At 46.3% G+C, this 16,943-nt stretch overlaps 2 protein-coding genes across 3 annotated transcripts; both read right to left on the bottom strand.

The window, feature by feature from the left end:
- Positions 1-163: 163 nt before the first annotated feature.
- On the bottom strand, positions 164-2,219 carry LOC121597967. The gene is made up of 3 exons (XM_041924336.1): positions 2,125-2,219; positions 527-2,050; positions 164-462 (listed from the first exon to the last, which is right to left on the bottom strand). Exons 1-3 carry the CDS (start codon positions 2,149-2,151, stop codon positions 361-363), a joined length of 1,653 nt encoding a protein of 550 aa, XP_041780270.1. The 5' UTR covers positions 2,152-2,219; the 3' UTR covers positions 164-360.
- A 2,227-nt stretch (positions 2,220-4,446) lies between these two features.
- LOC121597965 (CCR4-NOT transcription complex subunit 3) lies at positions 4,447-15,402 on the bottom strand. 2 transcript variants are annotated; one of them, XM_041924331.1, is made up of 12 exons: positions 14,282-15,401; positions 12,955-13,052; positions 12,742-12,876; positions 12,150-12,603; positions 11,840-12,045; positions 11,461-11,746; positions 10,782-11,307; positions 10,578-10,663; positions 9,686-10,380; positions 9,504-9,614; positions 8,117-8,326; positions 4,447-7,961 (listed from the first exon to the last, which is right to left on the bottom strand). In XM_041924331.1, the coding sequence occupies exons 1-12, from the start codon at positions 14,304-14,306 to the stop codon at positions 7,863-7,865; spliced, it is 2,931 nt and encodes a 976-aa protein (XP_041780265.1). In that variant the 5' UTR covers positions 14,307-15,401; the 3' UTR covers positions 4,447-7,862. The 2 variants fall into 2 exon arrangements, with proteins under 2 accessions (XP_041780265.1, XP_041780264.1); XM_041924330.1 differs by having other exon boundaries at positions 12,742-13,052; positions 14,282-15,402.
- Between the last annotated feature and the right edge of the window lie 1,541 nt (positions 15,403-16,943).

Below are 16,943 nucleotides of genomic sequence, written 5' to 3' on the forward strand. Positions count from 1 at the left end.
GAACACAACGTGGTGGGAAGATGGAGGGAAACAAAACGGCCCGTAAACACAATTTATGGAAGTATTGTATTGTCGACAACTAGCATATATACTGCAGATAATAAACAGAATATATCTATTGAAATGCAACATCGTCGAAGTTGAGGTTCGGGCAAATTTCGCTTCAAAAGTCCCGAAATTTAGTAACGCATGGTTTATTTGTTTAAGCGTTTCCTTCAGCTGGACGGTTTATTTGTGCAATAAGGAGTTTCTTCATTTGCTCACTGAACAAAGACGCGTGTTTTTTAAGCAATGCATTTCGCAAAAGCTTCCATAAGCATTTTACGGCAATTTCGATGTCGTCAACATTAAACGCTTGAATTAGCTGTAAATTAAATTTTTCAACGATTTTACAACCGAAAGCTTCTCGATGGCGGCTCCTTTTTCCAGCGTAATACCAACACAGTGTGTTATGGTGAGCTCCTGAAATGAGCGAGAATAAAATCAACTAAAACGTTTAAATCAAGATGAAGATGGTGAGACTTACCATCAGATAGAAGCAATTGTTAACGATCGAATCGAGCGAAACGTTCGTCAGCGCTCGCAGGTTCACCAGCACCAACATCCTCAGATGGGTCAGCTTGCGTGTAATTAACTCCAACGCCTCATCCTCTAACCCACGCTTGTTCGACTCCAGATGCAACCGCTCAATAAGCGGACAGTTGCGCACAAGGTACGATAAGCCCTCGAAGGAAACATTCGGACAGTGCGTGAGGTAAAGTTCCCGCAGCACCGGCAGGTTCATCGTCAGCAGCGACGCGTCCGACATATCGCGGCAGCTATACTTCAAGCACTCCAGCCGCTCCATCTCCTCAAACCGCACCACACCATCGTTCAGGATTTCGCGCTCTTTAAACACAAAGTTTTCCAGATCGAGCACGCGCACCTGCCGCATACACGCCATCAGCGTGCGCACGACCACAATGTCGCGCATCAGCGTATCGTCGTCTACGTCCTCCAGATACAACCGCTCCACGCACGGAAAGGAGCAAAATATGGCTGGGGAAATTAGTGGAAATGTTACCGCGAGCGAAAGCTCCGTCACACCCTCGAGCTGTACCGTTTCGTCCCACGCCCGGACATCGTACAGACACAGCGTAAGCCGGCGCAGATGCCGCAGCTCGCTCAGTGCCTTACAGTTGTTGATGCTTTCCGCAATCAGCTCCAGCTCCTGCAGGTGGAGCAGCTTCTGCGGCAGTGCGTCGACCGCCCGCAGGGACAGTTCCGAGCCGATCGTAAGCGCACGGAGCTGCGGCTGCTGGTCGTACAGCTGGACCAGGGCGTCGGAAAAGTCGTCCTCATTGCCGGCACTCTTCACATTTAGTCGGTGAAGCTGGAGCGACGGGTAGGAGTTTAGCAGCGTCAGCAGTGGTTTCATTTCCTCCACCCGTACCGTCAGCTCGCGCAACGTGCGATGATGATCGTCCAGCAGGGGGCGCAGGTGGTGTAGCTCCATCTCGAACCGTTCGAGCGCTAGCGACACGAGCCTTGCGCCGCTCAGGAAGGCGACACTGCGCAGGATGGTGTACGAGGGCAGATGCAGCCGGAGGCGGGTGAGCGATTTGAGGGAGGTTAGGGCCATCTCGACGTTCGCTGGCACGGGCCCGTACAGCGATTCCGACTCGCTGACGATGCAGAGACTTTCGAGGTTGTAGAGCGTGGGGAACGCGGCAAGAATGTCCACCGTAAGCTCGGTACACTGGATGGTGAGCGTTTTGAGCGAGTGTCCTTGCTGGTTGAAGAAGCGCATAAACTCTGGTTGACCGGGTAGGTCCCCATTGGGAATGGTTAGCTTCAGGTTGGTCCAGGGGAATGGTTTCACCGCTTGCTCCTTCAGGACCGTCTCCATGGCAATTAGCTGGTGTGTTACGGGATGTACCGGACGAACGTGCAGTAGGCCCTGCTTGGGCAGCACGAACGTTCGGATTACATCACACCAGGCGGAGCAGACGAGCGAAACGACGTTGACGAGCTCGTTCACCGGCAGAAAGTTGAAGATTTTTTCCAGCAGCTGTAAAGAGTGTTTCCCAACAGGTAAATTTTACTTAAGAACTGTTCATTTGATATGTAAAACTACACACGCACCTCGTTCGGTAGATCCGCTAGTTCCATCGCTGTTCCGGGGCTGTTGGTGGCAACTTTAGCGTTCGCTTTTCACACAGTCCGTTCTGTTTTTCGTTCGGTCCGACTGCCCCGCTGGTCGAAATGTGGTCCCGTCCCGTTTATTTGATCAATACTTTCACGGTGGATTATAAATAGCCGCATCATGTGACGACGAACGGCAACAATCGCCCATTACGCTGGCCGCGCTGCAGTGACATTGACGTCCTCGCGTGGAATGGACCGACCGAGTGGACGGACGGAAAATTCTCCAAGCAACAGGTGCAACAGGTGCGGAACGGAGCTGCATTTTGGATGGGCGTGCGCACTGCGCACATTCCTAAGGATTCCCAACTTTCCCAGTGTTACTGTTTGTTGTTGAACGGTGCGCTGTAAAAAAAGGAAGTGAAAATGGGGAAGGATCAAGATTACCCCAGCAAGTTGATGGATTTGTGTTTTTACAACAGATTTTCTTCTTCTTCTTTGGCATAGCAACCGTTGTCAGTCAAGGCCTGTCTGTAAAAATCCTACTGGAGCTTGGCTTTCAGTGACTTACTGGTTTACACATGGCAGGATAGTCAGTTCTTCGTATGACGGCACGGTCCATTCGAGGGCTTGAATCCATGACGAGCATGTTATTAAGGCGTACGAGTTGATGTTTGATGTACCACCAGGCCGGTCCATAGTGAAAGGTTGATGATCTCTTTTATGTCTCGGGACAGCTTCGGAAACAGTTCCAGGAGCACTATGATTTTTAGATAAGTTCCAGGAACGGCATGGATGCGGAAGGATTTTCAGAATCTTTAAGGTTTAAGATCAGTTTGGGGACCAAGATAGGTATGGGGTATGTTTCAGAGCATGGATATGGTAGGAGGCGGCTCCTGAACCGGGATGGATTCGGAATCAATTCCAGGATCATGGTAGATTTGGGGTAAGTTTCAGGACATGGACATTGTTGCGGTCAGTTCTTACACTTATAAAGATTTGGAATTTATTCTAGGACCAATATGAGTTTCGAAGCAATTTCAGGTTTATGATGAATTCCAGGATCGTGATTTAGGAGCAGGATAGATTCCATGTTAGTTCCAGAATAGTTTTAGGACATGGATATGGTCGGATCAACTCCCCGGACAGGTATGGATTCGGATTCATTTCCTGGATCGAAAAAGGCTCGGCATCAGTTCTTTTATCGAGCTGGATTCGAAATCTATTCCAGGACCGATATTAGTTCGGAATCAGTGCCAGGAACGGCGTAGATTCAGAATAAGTGCTAGCCTCTTTATTGGTTCATTATTAGTTTTAGGACCAGAATTGGGAAGCGGTAAACATGATTACTGGGAAATGATCGGAAACGGTTCCTGTACCGAGATGGATTCGGGGTTCAGTTTCAGAACTAGGATAGGCTTTGGTTTAGCTGCAGGGCATGGGTATGATCGAGACCAATTCCCAAACCATAGATTTGAAACCAGATATAGAATGGTGATAGTTTTGAGATCAGTTTCAGGACCGGGATAGGCTTGATCATTTGATGAACCGAAATGGATTCATAATCAATTCGAAGACCAGTATGAATTCAGGATCAGTTCCTGCATGACAGTTTCGGCAGCTTTTCTAGGAATGGCATAGCTTGGGAATCAGTTTTAGTGTCGTTTTAGGTTCCAGATTTTTTTCAGAACATGAATAAGATTGATTAGTTCCTGAAGTGGGAGGAATTCAGCGTCAATTCCAAGATGGCAATGAGTTCGGGATCAGTTCCAAACACGGCTTGGGTTTAGAATCAGTTTCAGAAGCGTGATAGTTTCCATTTCCGTTCCAAGATCAGGATAGGTTTGCGGTAAGCCTCAAGACAGGTATACGATTGGGGTCAGTTTCTGAACCGGGAAGAACTCAAATTCAATTCCAAGATCGATATGATTTCGTGATTAGTCCCAGTAACAGCATGAACTCGGAATCTTTTTCTACAACGGGTATAAATTATGAAAATTGCTAGGACCAAGGTACAAAAACAGTGCCATGACCAAGTGCAGGTTTGAGAAAACTCTTATTTGGGGTTCACCACGTAGTTGGGGAACGTCTCTAAATTACGATGCGCAACGCTAACAAAACCGGGCCATATTTAACGAATAACACCAAACGCACTTTAATATATAGAGCTTTTATTTCGTTAATAATTACTCAATCAGTTTATCTATAATTATAAATCACATTTTACTGCAGTTGTTTTGTTCATTCATTTATCGTCATTCGTGTTTAAAGGAGATTGTGTTTGTGTGGCTGTGTAGGGGTGTGTTTGAATGTGTTTTGTCCTTCTCCTCCGTGTTTCATTTTCTCCCCCTCAGAGTGTTCTCCTCCATCCTGGAGCCCTAAAGGTTTCTACTTTAACTGAAACGTAACCCTACACTCTTCTTCGTTTTCTACTCCTTTTTTTCTCTCCCTCAAACACGCACACACACACACAAGACTCGCTCTTATTAATCGAGCGCCATCCTGTACGCAACACGCAGGAAACTTAAGGATGTCCAGGCGCTGCCGGGGGAACGTTCGTTTTCCCTAACCGCATAGCGATTTCTAATTAGCTCACACAGAAACGGCATCATCAATCGTGGCAGTTGCTTGGCATGTGTTTTTCTAGCAACAGGATTGTATTGGGTTTTTTTTTTCTTTGTGTCCTCTCCCCCTCTTTCTCACCTTGTTTGTTCTTTTACTCGTTTTCTCTGATTTTTCCTCTATTTTTCATTTTCTACACCTTTTGTTTGCTTACTTGGCTGTTGTAATAGTACGCTTCTTCCCCCCTTCTATCTTTGTGTATCATTCAATTGTTTTTTTTTTAACGTTGTGTTGATAGAATTAATAATTTACTTCCTTCGTTTCCGGGCAGATCGTCTTTCTGTTGGCAGTTTTTAGCCGAAAAATAAATCTGCACTGCTTCAGACCCCAACATCGTGTCCAACACACAGCGAGAGAGCGCAACAAACAAGAGATGGGATTTTCTCGTGAAACTTTGTATTTCTTCCTTTTGTTTTTTTTTTCGTTTGTTTGCTCTCTATTTGCTTGTTTGCACTCGGAATCAGTTCTTTTTTTTTTATTTACTTTTCGTTTTTGTTTCGTTATTTACTACTGAGCGTTTGTTTTACTTTTATTACGACGCCCCCGTCCCTTTCGGCACCAACAACAGCACTGCCATTGTCCCCCCACAGGCGGAGGCATTGTGGATTTGTATCCTTCTCTCTACTTCCCCAAATTCAACTCAAAGCCCACCAACAGGGACCGCGCGCACAAGCGCCACCACACGAGACGGCCGCTCGCGCAATAGTAACAAACGCCTTCCCATGCTCCTTTAGTACTGTACACCCTCGGGCTTATTTGAAACGGAACGAATCACTACACTTCTGGCTCAAGAGACATTCGCGCTACTCTTTTTTTACACACACACACACACATATACGTACAATCAACTAACAGATGAAAGAAGTTTACCCGATTTGCCCGCGTTACCGCTTCCTGTTCCTGTGCTGTGGCTGTGTTCCTGTGCAGCGCTTTTGCTTTCTCACTTATCTCCTGTAATTATCTACACCCTTTTGCTACCCCTCGTCCGTATCTACCACGCCACGCCGTAGATGGACAGCTTCGCGTTCAAAGACGCAATGGACGCAGCAAGTTTCATCTTCGAGGTGGTGGTTTCGCGTTGTCGTAAAGGAAGATGTTTGCTGAGTGATGAGGGGTGATGATGCTATTATACACAGGCAACTCAAACTCCCCAGGCTTCTCTATGGGTGCGTGTGTGTGTGTGTATGTGTGTTGTATTACTTAAGTGATTAGCTTTCTTGCTTTGCTGCTCTTTTTGTACAAACGATTCAACTAAGAGCTTGTTCGTAATTGGCAAAGAAATTAGACAAAAATGTTTCTCTCTAAACCGCTGTTTAACTCGTTCTCCAACTAGATTGGGCATTTAATTTAAAAGAAAAACCTCTTAACGAAAACAGGAACCGTAAACAGCAACTTGAGCATGACCAACTGCGTCTTTTGTGAATGTTAACACCAATTCTATGCAGACTTAGGTGGGTGTTGAATGGTTATGGATGAGTTGTTTGCTGGATGAACAACAAACTAAGCAGCGAATCATGTTTTTAACCCATCCCCAAAACGGCTAGCAATGGACTTAAGTGCACGGATTTTCCTTAAGGACGTACGTTCGACAGTTTGATTGATGAGTGAGTGTGTGTGTGTGTGTGTGTGCCCCGCTTACGTATATGGGGGCTTCTTGTTTGGGGTGAAGAATCGAGAAAACCCCCATCCTTAAGTGAGCAGGGTTTGTCGTGTGTAAGATGGTTCTAGCAGTTACTTTTTACATAGCAATGGTGATTTCGGCGCAAATGATGGATGGGTGAGCGCGCGTGTGCTGAGCTGTGCAGATGAAATTATCCGTTTTTTAACCATTAAACCCTTCCTAAAACGGCAACACGAACGAAGGCGGCGTGAGATGGCAAACGTGCACATAAACCGCCCGATCGATCTGTGTTTTTTCAGCTACAAAATATCTTTTCAATGCGCTTATTCCTCAATGGAACGCGCTCGTTTAGGAAAGGGGAGGGGGATGATGATGTTGTTTGTGTGTTTGCATACTTTTTTGTTTTTCTCTTACTTTCTGTTTGTGTTTGTCGCTAATTTTTGCCTGCTTACGGGGTTTGTTTTGTTTTGTTTTGTTTTGTTTTGTATCTTTTTACACATATTTTTTCTTGTTTGCTTCACTTTGAACTTTTAAAATCTATTCTCTATCATCAATCAATCATGGATTATGTTATGGTTTTACGTTGTGTATGTTTTCTTTTTTTCTTTTGCTTCTAAAGGTTTACGATTTCACTAAAACATTGTTCGTAGCTGGGACCGATCTCTCACGATGAGGCACACCACACAAACTCTATTCACACAAGCGCCAATTGACATTCCCAAAACGTTCAAGAGAAACAACGAGATACATGAGGCAGCCAGCGTATATACCTCCGCTGCCGTTTGAAAATGCAAAAGTGCATCCGCATCCACACGGCTGTGCCGGCGGTTTCCAAAATCGTGCCGAAAATACGGCCCACGGACAGACGACGAGCACCGCTGATTTATGTACAGGATGGTGGAAGCTTCCTTTTTCTAAAAAAAAAAGAATGAAAAGCTTAACGAAGAGAGAACCAAAGGCAAACATTTTTAAATCCGAGTCTTTGCAAGTTCCACACGGCGGAAAGTCGTGGGATGTTACTTTCAACTGGGTGAACCCCTTTTCAAAGGGAAATGCCGTTTGTACAGGTATGCGTTTACGCAGAGTATCGATGATCATCAATCTTCACTATTCAACTGTTGTCGTGGATATTGAACAACGAAACGGAGGCTCTTTTTGCAGTATGGGAACGTATGCATTCATTGATACGGTATGTCGGTAGTAAGAAGCGCGTTGCTTGTTGTTTGCCGCCGCTACCTTCAAGTACGATAGACTTCCTCCACCGAAACTGTACAGCGACGGCATTATTTTTCGTTTTTTGTTTTGTTTCTCTTTGTGTGTTTGGTGTGAGTGGTGGTTGCGGTTGTTTCGCCCCCGTTTGGGGTTGGAGGGGGTGGTTTTTTGGGGATTGGTTTGTTTTCAGAACATTTTATAGTTTTTATTGATCAATTTTTTTCGCTTCATTTTGTTTTTTTCCACATATTTTTTAAAAAAGGAGTTCCGTAATCTGTAAAGATCAATTCAGGTCCCTGTCTTCTAAGTACTTGTATTCAAACGTAAACCCTTCCTTTTTACGCTGGCCCCATTTTTCATAGTCAAAATAGATGTAGGTTCCCTGGAAAGAAGAACAAAAAACCGAAAGGAAAAAAAATAGTGTTGTACTCATATATAAAACGAAACAAAAATTGTCGTTCGCACTAAACACGAAATGGACAAGAGCGGTTTGAAGCGGTAAAAGGTTAGCCTAACATTGCCGCATTCGCGTCTTACCTGCTCGTATTCTTCGTTGATCACTTTCGGTTCTTCGTGGCGTTGAAACCACATCATATATTTCGTATGAAATCTCCAGCTCTGCTTTTTCAGCGCCTTCGCGGCTAGATATTGAGCCTTCGTTCCCTCCATGTAGTAAAACACGAAGAAGAGCGTTTCGGGTGACAGACGCTGGAAAAACTCAACCGTTTCAGAATGTGGAAGTTGTTGCTGAAATGGTAGGAAAAGAGTAGAGCATTAACATTAACGAACCATGCATTTATGGACAGATCAAATATTTATATCAAAGTTTATCGGTTAAAATTTTACACAATAGTTACTTCTGCACCTGATCAATGTGTGGCCAAATTGAACCATATTAGAGTATTACTAAGTATTAGCGGTAGTGTTGCAAAATGTTACTGTCAATGTCATAAAAAAATCTGACTTAAACAAAATCAATGTCAGCGTCACGTACTCAAGTGTGGTGAACAGAGATGATACTCAAAACGATTGGTGAGACCAATACATGCTTCGTGGCATTTTTGCACCCATCGCTTGCTCAGTCACTATGTCATGACTTTTTTTTACAGTGATTAGTTTTACAAAATGGCAATGACATAATCATGACAAATTCCAACTTAAAAAAAAACATGTCAGCGTCACGAGCTCTACTGCAATGATCAGAGGTGAGACTCAAGCAGTTGGGTTCGACCATCACATGTTTCATGACATTTTGTGCGACCTTGACGAGACTCTTGGTCAGTTACTCAATGATCATCACGATGGCCAGATATGCGGTGCTTGCGAGTGGTTCCAAGAAACAAAATGAGCATATTTGCTCGCTCTGTTTGATCCGACAGTTAATCAAAGTAAACAGAGCAAGAAAGAATGCTTATTTTGTTGCTTGAGACCACACACCAAGCATGCCACAACAATGTGGCGATTCCAAGAATGTGATTATCACCGACAGAAATTGTCGTGACCAAGTGAAGGACTAAGAATTGGGTACTAAACAAAATGTCACCAAGCATGTGAATGATCCACCAACTGGTTGCGTCTCACCTCTGATCGCCTCTGATTTGTGAGCTGATTTGAGCTTCGTTTCAGTCATGAGTGTTGGTGACTGCAACAGTGGCATTTGACAACATTGTACACAGCATGAAAAAATCATGATTATGCTTGTGCCGGCATTAAGCTCAGCTTGCCAGTCAGAGTTTCGCGTTTGACTCAAGCACTCGCATGTCGTTTGCAGCCCGTCATAACGCACTTTCATTGAGTATCAGCAATGAGCTTCAAGCTACCACGGACATGTTGATTGTTTTCGTTGGTGAACATGAACATCATGACATTTTGTAGCACTGATTAGAGGTAGTCTGTAAATCATCTTGTCTAAAATCCATCTTACCTGTGGATAGTGCGGTGGAGTTTGGACAGGTTGACGTTGCAAGTACGGCCTTAGCCTCTCTGAATCGCTTGGTGTTGGCAGATGATAGTAGGCGGCTTCCATGAGTTGGAACTGGCAAAAGAAAACAAATGTTCATCAGCAACCAGCGTTCCACAGAACAATATCCTCCCCATCAGTATTACTTGTATTTGATGCTCCTTCTGCAGCTTGGACGTGCCCAGCGGTGCCACGCCGAGTAGCGGCGGTATGCAGGCCTCGTGCGTACCGGCCGACGGCTTCATGCCTCCGGGGCCGCCGCCGCCGCCGCCGCCACCGCCGCCACCACTGTTCACGTTGGCGGCGTTCGAAATACTAGAGTTAGTGTTGATGATCGTGTTCGGTCCGTTCGTGATGGCGGCAGTAGCCGATGACGTTGGCAACAGGTTGTTGCCCGCGTTGGCTCCCGCCGGCACGCCGCTCGCATCGACCATTAACGACTGGCCGGCGCCGCCGCCGCCACCGCCACCGGACTGTGGTTGGGGCGTTTGATTCGAAGGAACTGGCCCAGCCTGTCTCGAATCTGCTGGCTGTGGTTGTGGTTGCTGCTGTTGCGATTGTTGCTGCTGCTGTTGTTGTTGCTGTTGCTGTTGTTGCTGCTGTAGCTGACCAGCCGCCGCGACAAATGCGGATGCTTGTGCCGCTGCTGCTGCCGCTGCCGCCGCTGCAGCTTGTTGCGCAGTGGTGGCTGCGGCTGCCGCGACCGCCGTTGCACCCTGGGTATTCGACGATTGTTGCTGTTGGCTCTGCTGCTGCTGCTGCTGTTGCTGCTGCATTAACGCGTTCGGGTTGGCGGTTGGGCCCGTTTCGAGAACTCCCGTTCTATTTATCACTTCTTGCGCTACACCAAGATGTACAAGCGAACACGAGAAAGAACACGGAAATAGCATCAGTGAATCATTAACATGCGCCAACACACACAAACACACTTGTTACACAACACGGCATCATTGTGTTTTGTGTGAGTGTAGGGAGCAAAGGTAGGGAGAGGGGGTAGGAGAGAGTGTTGTCAGTACAACAACAAACACCTACACTTACCGAGTGCTGTGGGACCGTTCAACAACTGTTGCTGCTGTTGCTGCTGTTGCTGCTGCTGCGGAGGTGACATCAAGCTAGGTGACGCTCTGAGTAAAACACAAACACAGGGAACAAAGGGCACAGAGAAAAGCCGAAGTTAGAAGAGAACGCCGTTACTACAGACGCCGGGAGCGCAACGGTTACACGTCGCAACGGTTCACTTACCTGCTACTGACTGCGGAATTGCTGGGAGAGACACAGTTATTAATAACGTTCGCCCCGCTACTACTGATGGTAGACGCGGACGATGTACTCATTACATGATTGTTGCTCTCCGTACTCGATGCCGACGACAGGGCATTGTGAAGTAGCATGGAATTCTGACCGGGAGGAATCTGCTGCTGGGCCTGCTGCTGCTGCTGCTGCTGTGCTTGCTGCTGCTGTTGCTGCGCCTGCTGCGCCTGCTGCTGCTGTTGTGAAGATGCGTTCGACTGTGTCGAAGACGGCACACCACCACTACTGCTATTCGCGGCGGCGACAACGGCTGCAGCACTCGGTAGACTACTCGGCGTTTGCTGTTGCTGCTGCTGCTGACTAAGCTTAGTTTGAGATGTATTAATAATCTGACTGAGGCTGCTAAAGACATTCGATGAATTCGGTGCTTGCGTTTGCAGAGGCCCGCTTGTCGACGATGCGGACGATGCGCCAGCACCCGTCGTGGGCGTGCTGGGTTGGAGTATAGAACCATTTTCTAAAAGAAAAGAGAGAGAAAAGGGAAGCATTCCATTAATGCTACACAACTCCAGTAACCGGTGCTAAGCAACAATGCCATCTCTTTAATGTGAACAGACAGGGTGCACATCTTCTCTCTCTCTCTCTCTTTCTTCCACTCGAATATACTCACTGGGATGTTGTTTTGCAACGGCAGCAAAAGCGGGCCCGATGATCGGTATACTGTTGGGCGGCTGCGGTAGCACCAGCATGGTGGGTAGCGGCGCGGCAGCATTCGCGTGGTTTTTGCTCGGCGTCGAGCTGATTAGCCCGGTCTTGGACGTATTGTTGTTGCTAATAGTGGTACTACTACTATTACTACTGGTGCTATTGCTGCTGCCGTTATTGTTGACGGCATTGCTGACAGCGGTGACGGACGGGTCCACCTTGCTAGCGCGGATTGCGGTCGGTTTCACCGGCTGCATGCGTATTTCGGAAGCATAAAACAAAACAAAAAACAACATACTTCAGTCGCATTAAACCAAAATGTACAGGGGGCGGCTGAGACTTACCGTAATCTTCGTGCCCTCGCTCTTCGAACGCTTCTCATTCAGATTGTTGTTATCGGCGGACAGATCGCTACTGTGATTGTGTAACGTGCTGGCACTGTAGTTTAGCACCGGTGACTGCGCCGGACTAGTTCCCGATATTAGACTGCTTGGCGAACCTGCCGTCTCGTTGCTGTTATTGCTATCCGTACCGGTCGACACCGGGATGCCTACGATGGGACGAGAGAAAGAAAGAACATCTTACTCAATCTCAAGCCCTTGCAAATGGAGCATTTTAAGGGGGGCAACTGTAGCCACCGAAACAAAACATTACCAGAGATTTCCACGTCATCCAGCCCGATGATATCGTCGTAGATGTACTCGTTCTCCTCAAAGTCGGGCTCCTGCGACGAGTCGATGTAGTACTCGACGTCCTCCTTGATCTTCTTGATCTGCTCCACCTCGACGCCGTCGTTGTCGAGCATCCGCAGCAGCGTCTCCAGCTTCGTGACGTGGAACTTGTGCCGCTCCAGCTTGCCCTTCAGCTCGTCCATCTTGTCCTGCTTGTCCTTGTCGAGCTTTTTCTTCTTCCCGGCGAGCAGCGACTCGACCTCACACTCGAACTGATCGATCTGTATCTGCAGCGAGGTAATGGACGACGTTAGCCACGTGCTAATCTCTTCCTTTTCCCGCTGCGCCGGATCCATCTTCTGGGCCGCGCCAAGGCCCTCCTTCGAGTAGGCTTTCGTTTTCGTTTCCCGTTCGACCACCTTAAACCGCTCCATTTGCTGTCGGATCCGAAGCCCGGGGTTGAAGTTGGGGTTGGGGGATTGACGAGGAGAATAAAACATAAAGAGCGTATAGAGTACTGTGGGGTGGGTGGGTAACGGTTTCGGCACACCATTTTCTTTTGCCGACACACTTACGGTTTCTATGAGCCGACGGTTTTCCAGCAGAGCGCTTTTATCCTTGATCTCGCCGGATGCGATCCATGATTTGATTTGATCGCGCAACCGCTGCAGCTTTTTAATTTCCTTCTTGAGATCTGCTTCATACTTTTCCTGCATTGCAAAGGAAGCAGAAGTATTATTGGGGCTGCTCAGTAGGGACCGGCTATTTGTACGGAGAGACACACAAACCTTTTGATTGCTGTTGGTAGCATTGTGAACCTTCTGCCAGATATCTTCGAACGTTTCTACACCCTCAGTGACTTTCTTCAGGCACCGATCGATTTCACCTGCAAACACGGAAGAAACATTTTGTTAGAATATTGTACTTAAATGCTTAAATGTGCTATTTTTAAATCCTAAATCTGCTAAATATTATCGAATGTTAGAACGTCCAATCTTCCAATTCCAACCGAATGTTAGAACTCTAACAAACCAATTAGAAAAACGTAGCAAATGGGAAGGAAATGATACCCCAAACCTAAAAATACTATTCGATAAATTGAACCGATATTCCCGCTCAAGAGGAGGATGGAGGGATAAGTGTGGTGGTTGGCAAATGTTTATGTAGCCTTTTGTTTATAGCAGCAGTACATGTGATTCGCCCGCCAGCTGCAACAACTGACAGTGTGGTCGCGAGCGTCGCCGGTCGCGATCCTCTCGTCATTCATATGTGTCATTCGGTACCGTTCGCTTCCCCCCCTCCCTCACGAGCCATGCAGAGAGCTCCGCGAGACACACACTTCATTAGCATCAATTTCTCTGTAACCCCTTCGCCGGTCTGACTAGATATGTATATCACACACATATATCCTCGCAGCACGCTCTAACACTCGGTGTATTTATGCCATCTTTGGTTCGTTTTTGCACAATATTCTACCCAATTAGTTTTCGCTCGGTGGTACGATCAAAGTAGCGGCAAGTAATCCAACGTGTTTTTGGGAAGGACAGAGTGATGTTGTGTCCAATAATGGTGATAGATTAGATAGAACAACAAACAAAAAAATCCTAACTTTTACTTATTTAAAAATCCCAATGCCACAGTCACTGCTTTTCCGTCCCTTCGGTGTTCGTTCCTACACACAGATTGCGTTTCGCACAGTATCTGTATCTCCATGCAAATTGTTATTTTGAGACAGAAATTGCACAATCATGTGATTTGAATAGATGCAAAATTATGCGACCAAGCGGAGACGGGGGGATAGGGTGGAGGGGAGATGAAACATACTCCAACACCGCACACACACGCAGAACGCGACCCGGTGTTGTCACGGGATAGTTCCGACATACGAGATGCTATCCCCTCCCACTAAACGGCCCTGGTTCGATTGTGAAAAACTGTTCACATTGAAATTGTCACTTTCTTTACTGTGTTACACACACGGCCTACTACTGCTGCTGCTACTGCGTTTGCCAGTGCGTGCGCGAAACCGAGGCAATAATAACCGCACCGAAAAAAAAAACTACCCAAACGCACACACACAATATACACACACACACGCGCGCGCGTTATTCTCACCTTGCAACTTTCGCGTCGCAGCCATGGCTATGTACACATCTGCTCACAGATATCAGACATAATCTACTCATGCAAAACGGGCCTCCGGAATGGTTCTGGCGCGCGCTTCAACAACTTCCTGTCCGCCGCCGCACTCCCGTTCGCTCCAGATTCTTATGCTGCTGCCGCTGCTGCTGCTGCCGCTGCTGCTCCACTCTGTTCCACCGATGTCGGAACGGAAACGCTTGGGGGTAATTTTGAGCTCCGCAGAATGTACTCCTTTCGGATGCAATCGTTCAGCTCGTTACCCTTTTCGTTCCCTGCTTTTGCACTGTGTACGGTTGTGGTCACACCGAGAGGGCAACCGATGGCGAATATGTATGGGGCGAGTGAGCTTCTGCTCCTGCTGCTGCTACTGATGATTGGGGGGGGGTTGGGGGTTTCTTTTTTTCCTGCGCCTTCCTAGATCCAGCATCTAATGCCAGCCATGGAGGAAAAAGAAACGCGTTGTTCCGGTACGGCAACAAAAATGGTGCGGCGGTGGGGGGAACGAGGAGCCCTGTATGCCGAGAGCTTCCGCCGGTGCTGGAAGTTGACGAGACGGATGGCCGTGTGTGTGTGTGTTGGTTGCAAATCGTGGATTTATGCTGCTCCGTTTGCTCGGGGTTTTTCTTTTCCGACGGACCGCAAACACAGGAACCACGGTAAGTTTGCGAAGCAAAAGAGAGCGAGAGAGAGCGAGAGAGCCCCCTCCTCCTCTTCACGACACACGGCGGGGCCGAGCGGCTAAGGCGACGTTTGTGTGTATGTGCGCGGCGCACGTACGTACGTGTCTACGTTTGTGCGTGTGTTTGTGGTGCCTCACTTTCAAGATGGCCGCAGCCGTGCTCATTCAGCGAGTGGCGATCTGTTTCAACCTTTGCACACCGAACCGTTTCGCAATTCGCGACTAGATTGGACCGATTTTAACGCGCACGCGACAGCCCTTTTCCCGGAGCTGCTAACGCCTGGCACTGTATTACTGGATGCCGTTAATTAACGCACGATTTTCCATTGACGATTAGAGTACTCTTCTTCCAATTCGGAGCACTGCTTTCGGAACTTTGCCCAGCGAACATTTCGGGTGGCTGCTTCCCAGCAAACATTCGGGCGCTGTTTTGTCAAAAACAGCTGTCAAACCAGTTGGCCGCGAAAAGGGAATTCCCATGCAACGGAAATGTTTTGTTATTTTTTTGGTACGATGTTCGGTTTTCTCATTTCTTTGTTCCGGAAAGCTGCAATTAGATGAGTAGGAATGGGTCTTATTAGTTAAATTTCTTGAAAAAGGAGCTTCATATTCACCAGACTATGTTAGTAGAAAGCCTTGTTTGGGCTTCAGGTAAAGCCACTTTATCGTCCACATAAATAGGAAGTTTGCACAACATTTGCGCTTAAATAATCAATTGTAAAAGTAGAAGATTTGTTTAAAGATCGGTCTACATGGCTGATTAAATCATATTTAAAGCACAAGGAAATATTAAGGAAAAAAAGTAAATATTAAAACACACACGACTTGGCAGTTTTAATTATGACGCATGTATTCAAATTTGAAAGAGAGCTCTATTTTAATTGTGTTGCTCACTGCGTGTATTTATTGCTGGTAACAAACTAATTTAAAACAAAATTATGCAAATAAAAAACCGTGCAAAAATGTTCTCTGGATTTTGCAATGTGTCCGTGTCGTTTCGCTACTGTCCGATAGAGTGCGCCGTCAAGCTAGAAAAGTAAAGCATGCATTATTTTTTCAAGATAATGTTTGAATAATTGCAGAAAAACTCGTTAATTTTTATTTTCCATAACGAAATGTGATCACTACATAAACGATAGGAGCTTAAGTTTTATTGTAAGACACTAAAAACCAGCTGTCACTATAGTACAATATTGGTCACAATAACACTACCGCACGTAGGACATAAATAAGTATAAAATAATAAATTACTGACCATTTTCTCAATATTATGAACAATCCCTGTTGATTTAATTAAATGATAATAAGATGCTAAGTTTCAGCAATTTTAGCGTTAGAATCGATGGCACACCTGTTTTCATTAACATATTAGCTAAGGCGATATTTCTATTGTTCGCAATGGCACCTTCCCTCCCAACGACTGGCGAAACAAACACACTCGCTAGAGTTTTCTGGATTCGATGCTAAAAACGACAGAAACGGAAATTTATATTGGGCAAGCAATTACACTTTCGGCACCCTCATCCTTGGCTTTAGAGAACGGCAGATGCTAGCTGCCAGCATGATTTCACGTAGATGTGCCTCAATACTAGTGAAGGGATAAACAATTCCATTTATTCCGTTCGATTGGAATACATATTGACCCATGGGTACAACGACAGCGTGTTATTTCGACTGGAAGAGGTAATGCAACCGCCGTTAGTTATCTTTACCATTTTTGTCAAGTGGAATAGAGCCTTCGGAAGCCAGTAGCTAATTTGCCCAACTTGTTAAATGAAAAGGAAATTTGCTATCAGTACCGTGCCCTTCATGTTCACTCGTTTAAGAATGCATGAAAATTCCACTTTCGGATTAGAGATGAAACGAGCAAATTCTCCTCCACTATTCGCCTCGCCAAGTGAACCAAAACTGTGTAGCAATAGGGTTTTCAAATTAGCATTTGAAAGTTGTATATTT

The sequence above is a fragment of the Anopheles merus genome, chromosome 3R (genome assembly GCF_017562075.2).
Source record: "Anopheles merus strain MAF chromosome 3R, AmerM5.1, whole genome shotgun sequence".
In the NCBI taxonomy this organism is placed as follows: domain Eukaryota; kingdom Metazoa; phylum Arthropoda; class Insecta; order Diptera; family Culicidae; genus Anopheles; species Anopheles merus.

Excerpts from the sequence above, each read along its gene's own strand:
- LOC121597967 (XM_041924336.1), bottom strand. The coding sequence starts at position 2,151 with ATGGAACTAGCGGATCTACCGAACGAG. Across the intron at positions 2,051-2,124 it reads TAGCGGATCTACCGAACGAG|CTGCTGGAAAAAATCTTCAA; the intron begins GTGCGTGTGTAG and ends CACTCTTTACAG. Across the intron at positions 463-526 it reads ACAATTGCTTCTATCTGATG|GAGCTCACCATAACACACTG; the intron begins GTAAGTCTCACC and ends CGCTCATTTCAG.
- LOC121597965 (XM_041924330.1), bottom strand. The coding sequence starts at position 14,306 with ATGGCTGCGACGCGAAAGTTGCAAG. Across the intron at positions 11,308-11,460 it reads CGTTGCAAAACAACATCCCA|AAAATGGTTCTATACTCCAA; the intron begins GTGAGTATATTC and ends CTTTTCTTTTAG. Across the intron at positions 8,327-9,503 it reads CTCCACCGCACTATCCACAG|CAACAACTTCCACATTCTGA; the intron begins GTAAGATGGATT and ends CTACCATTTCAG.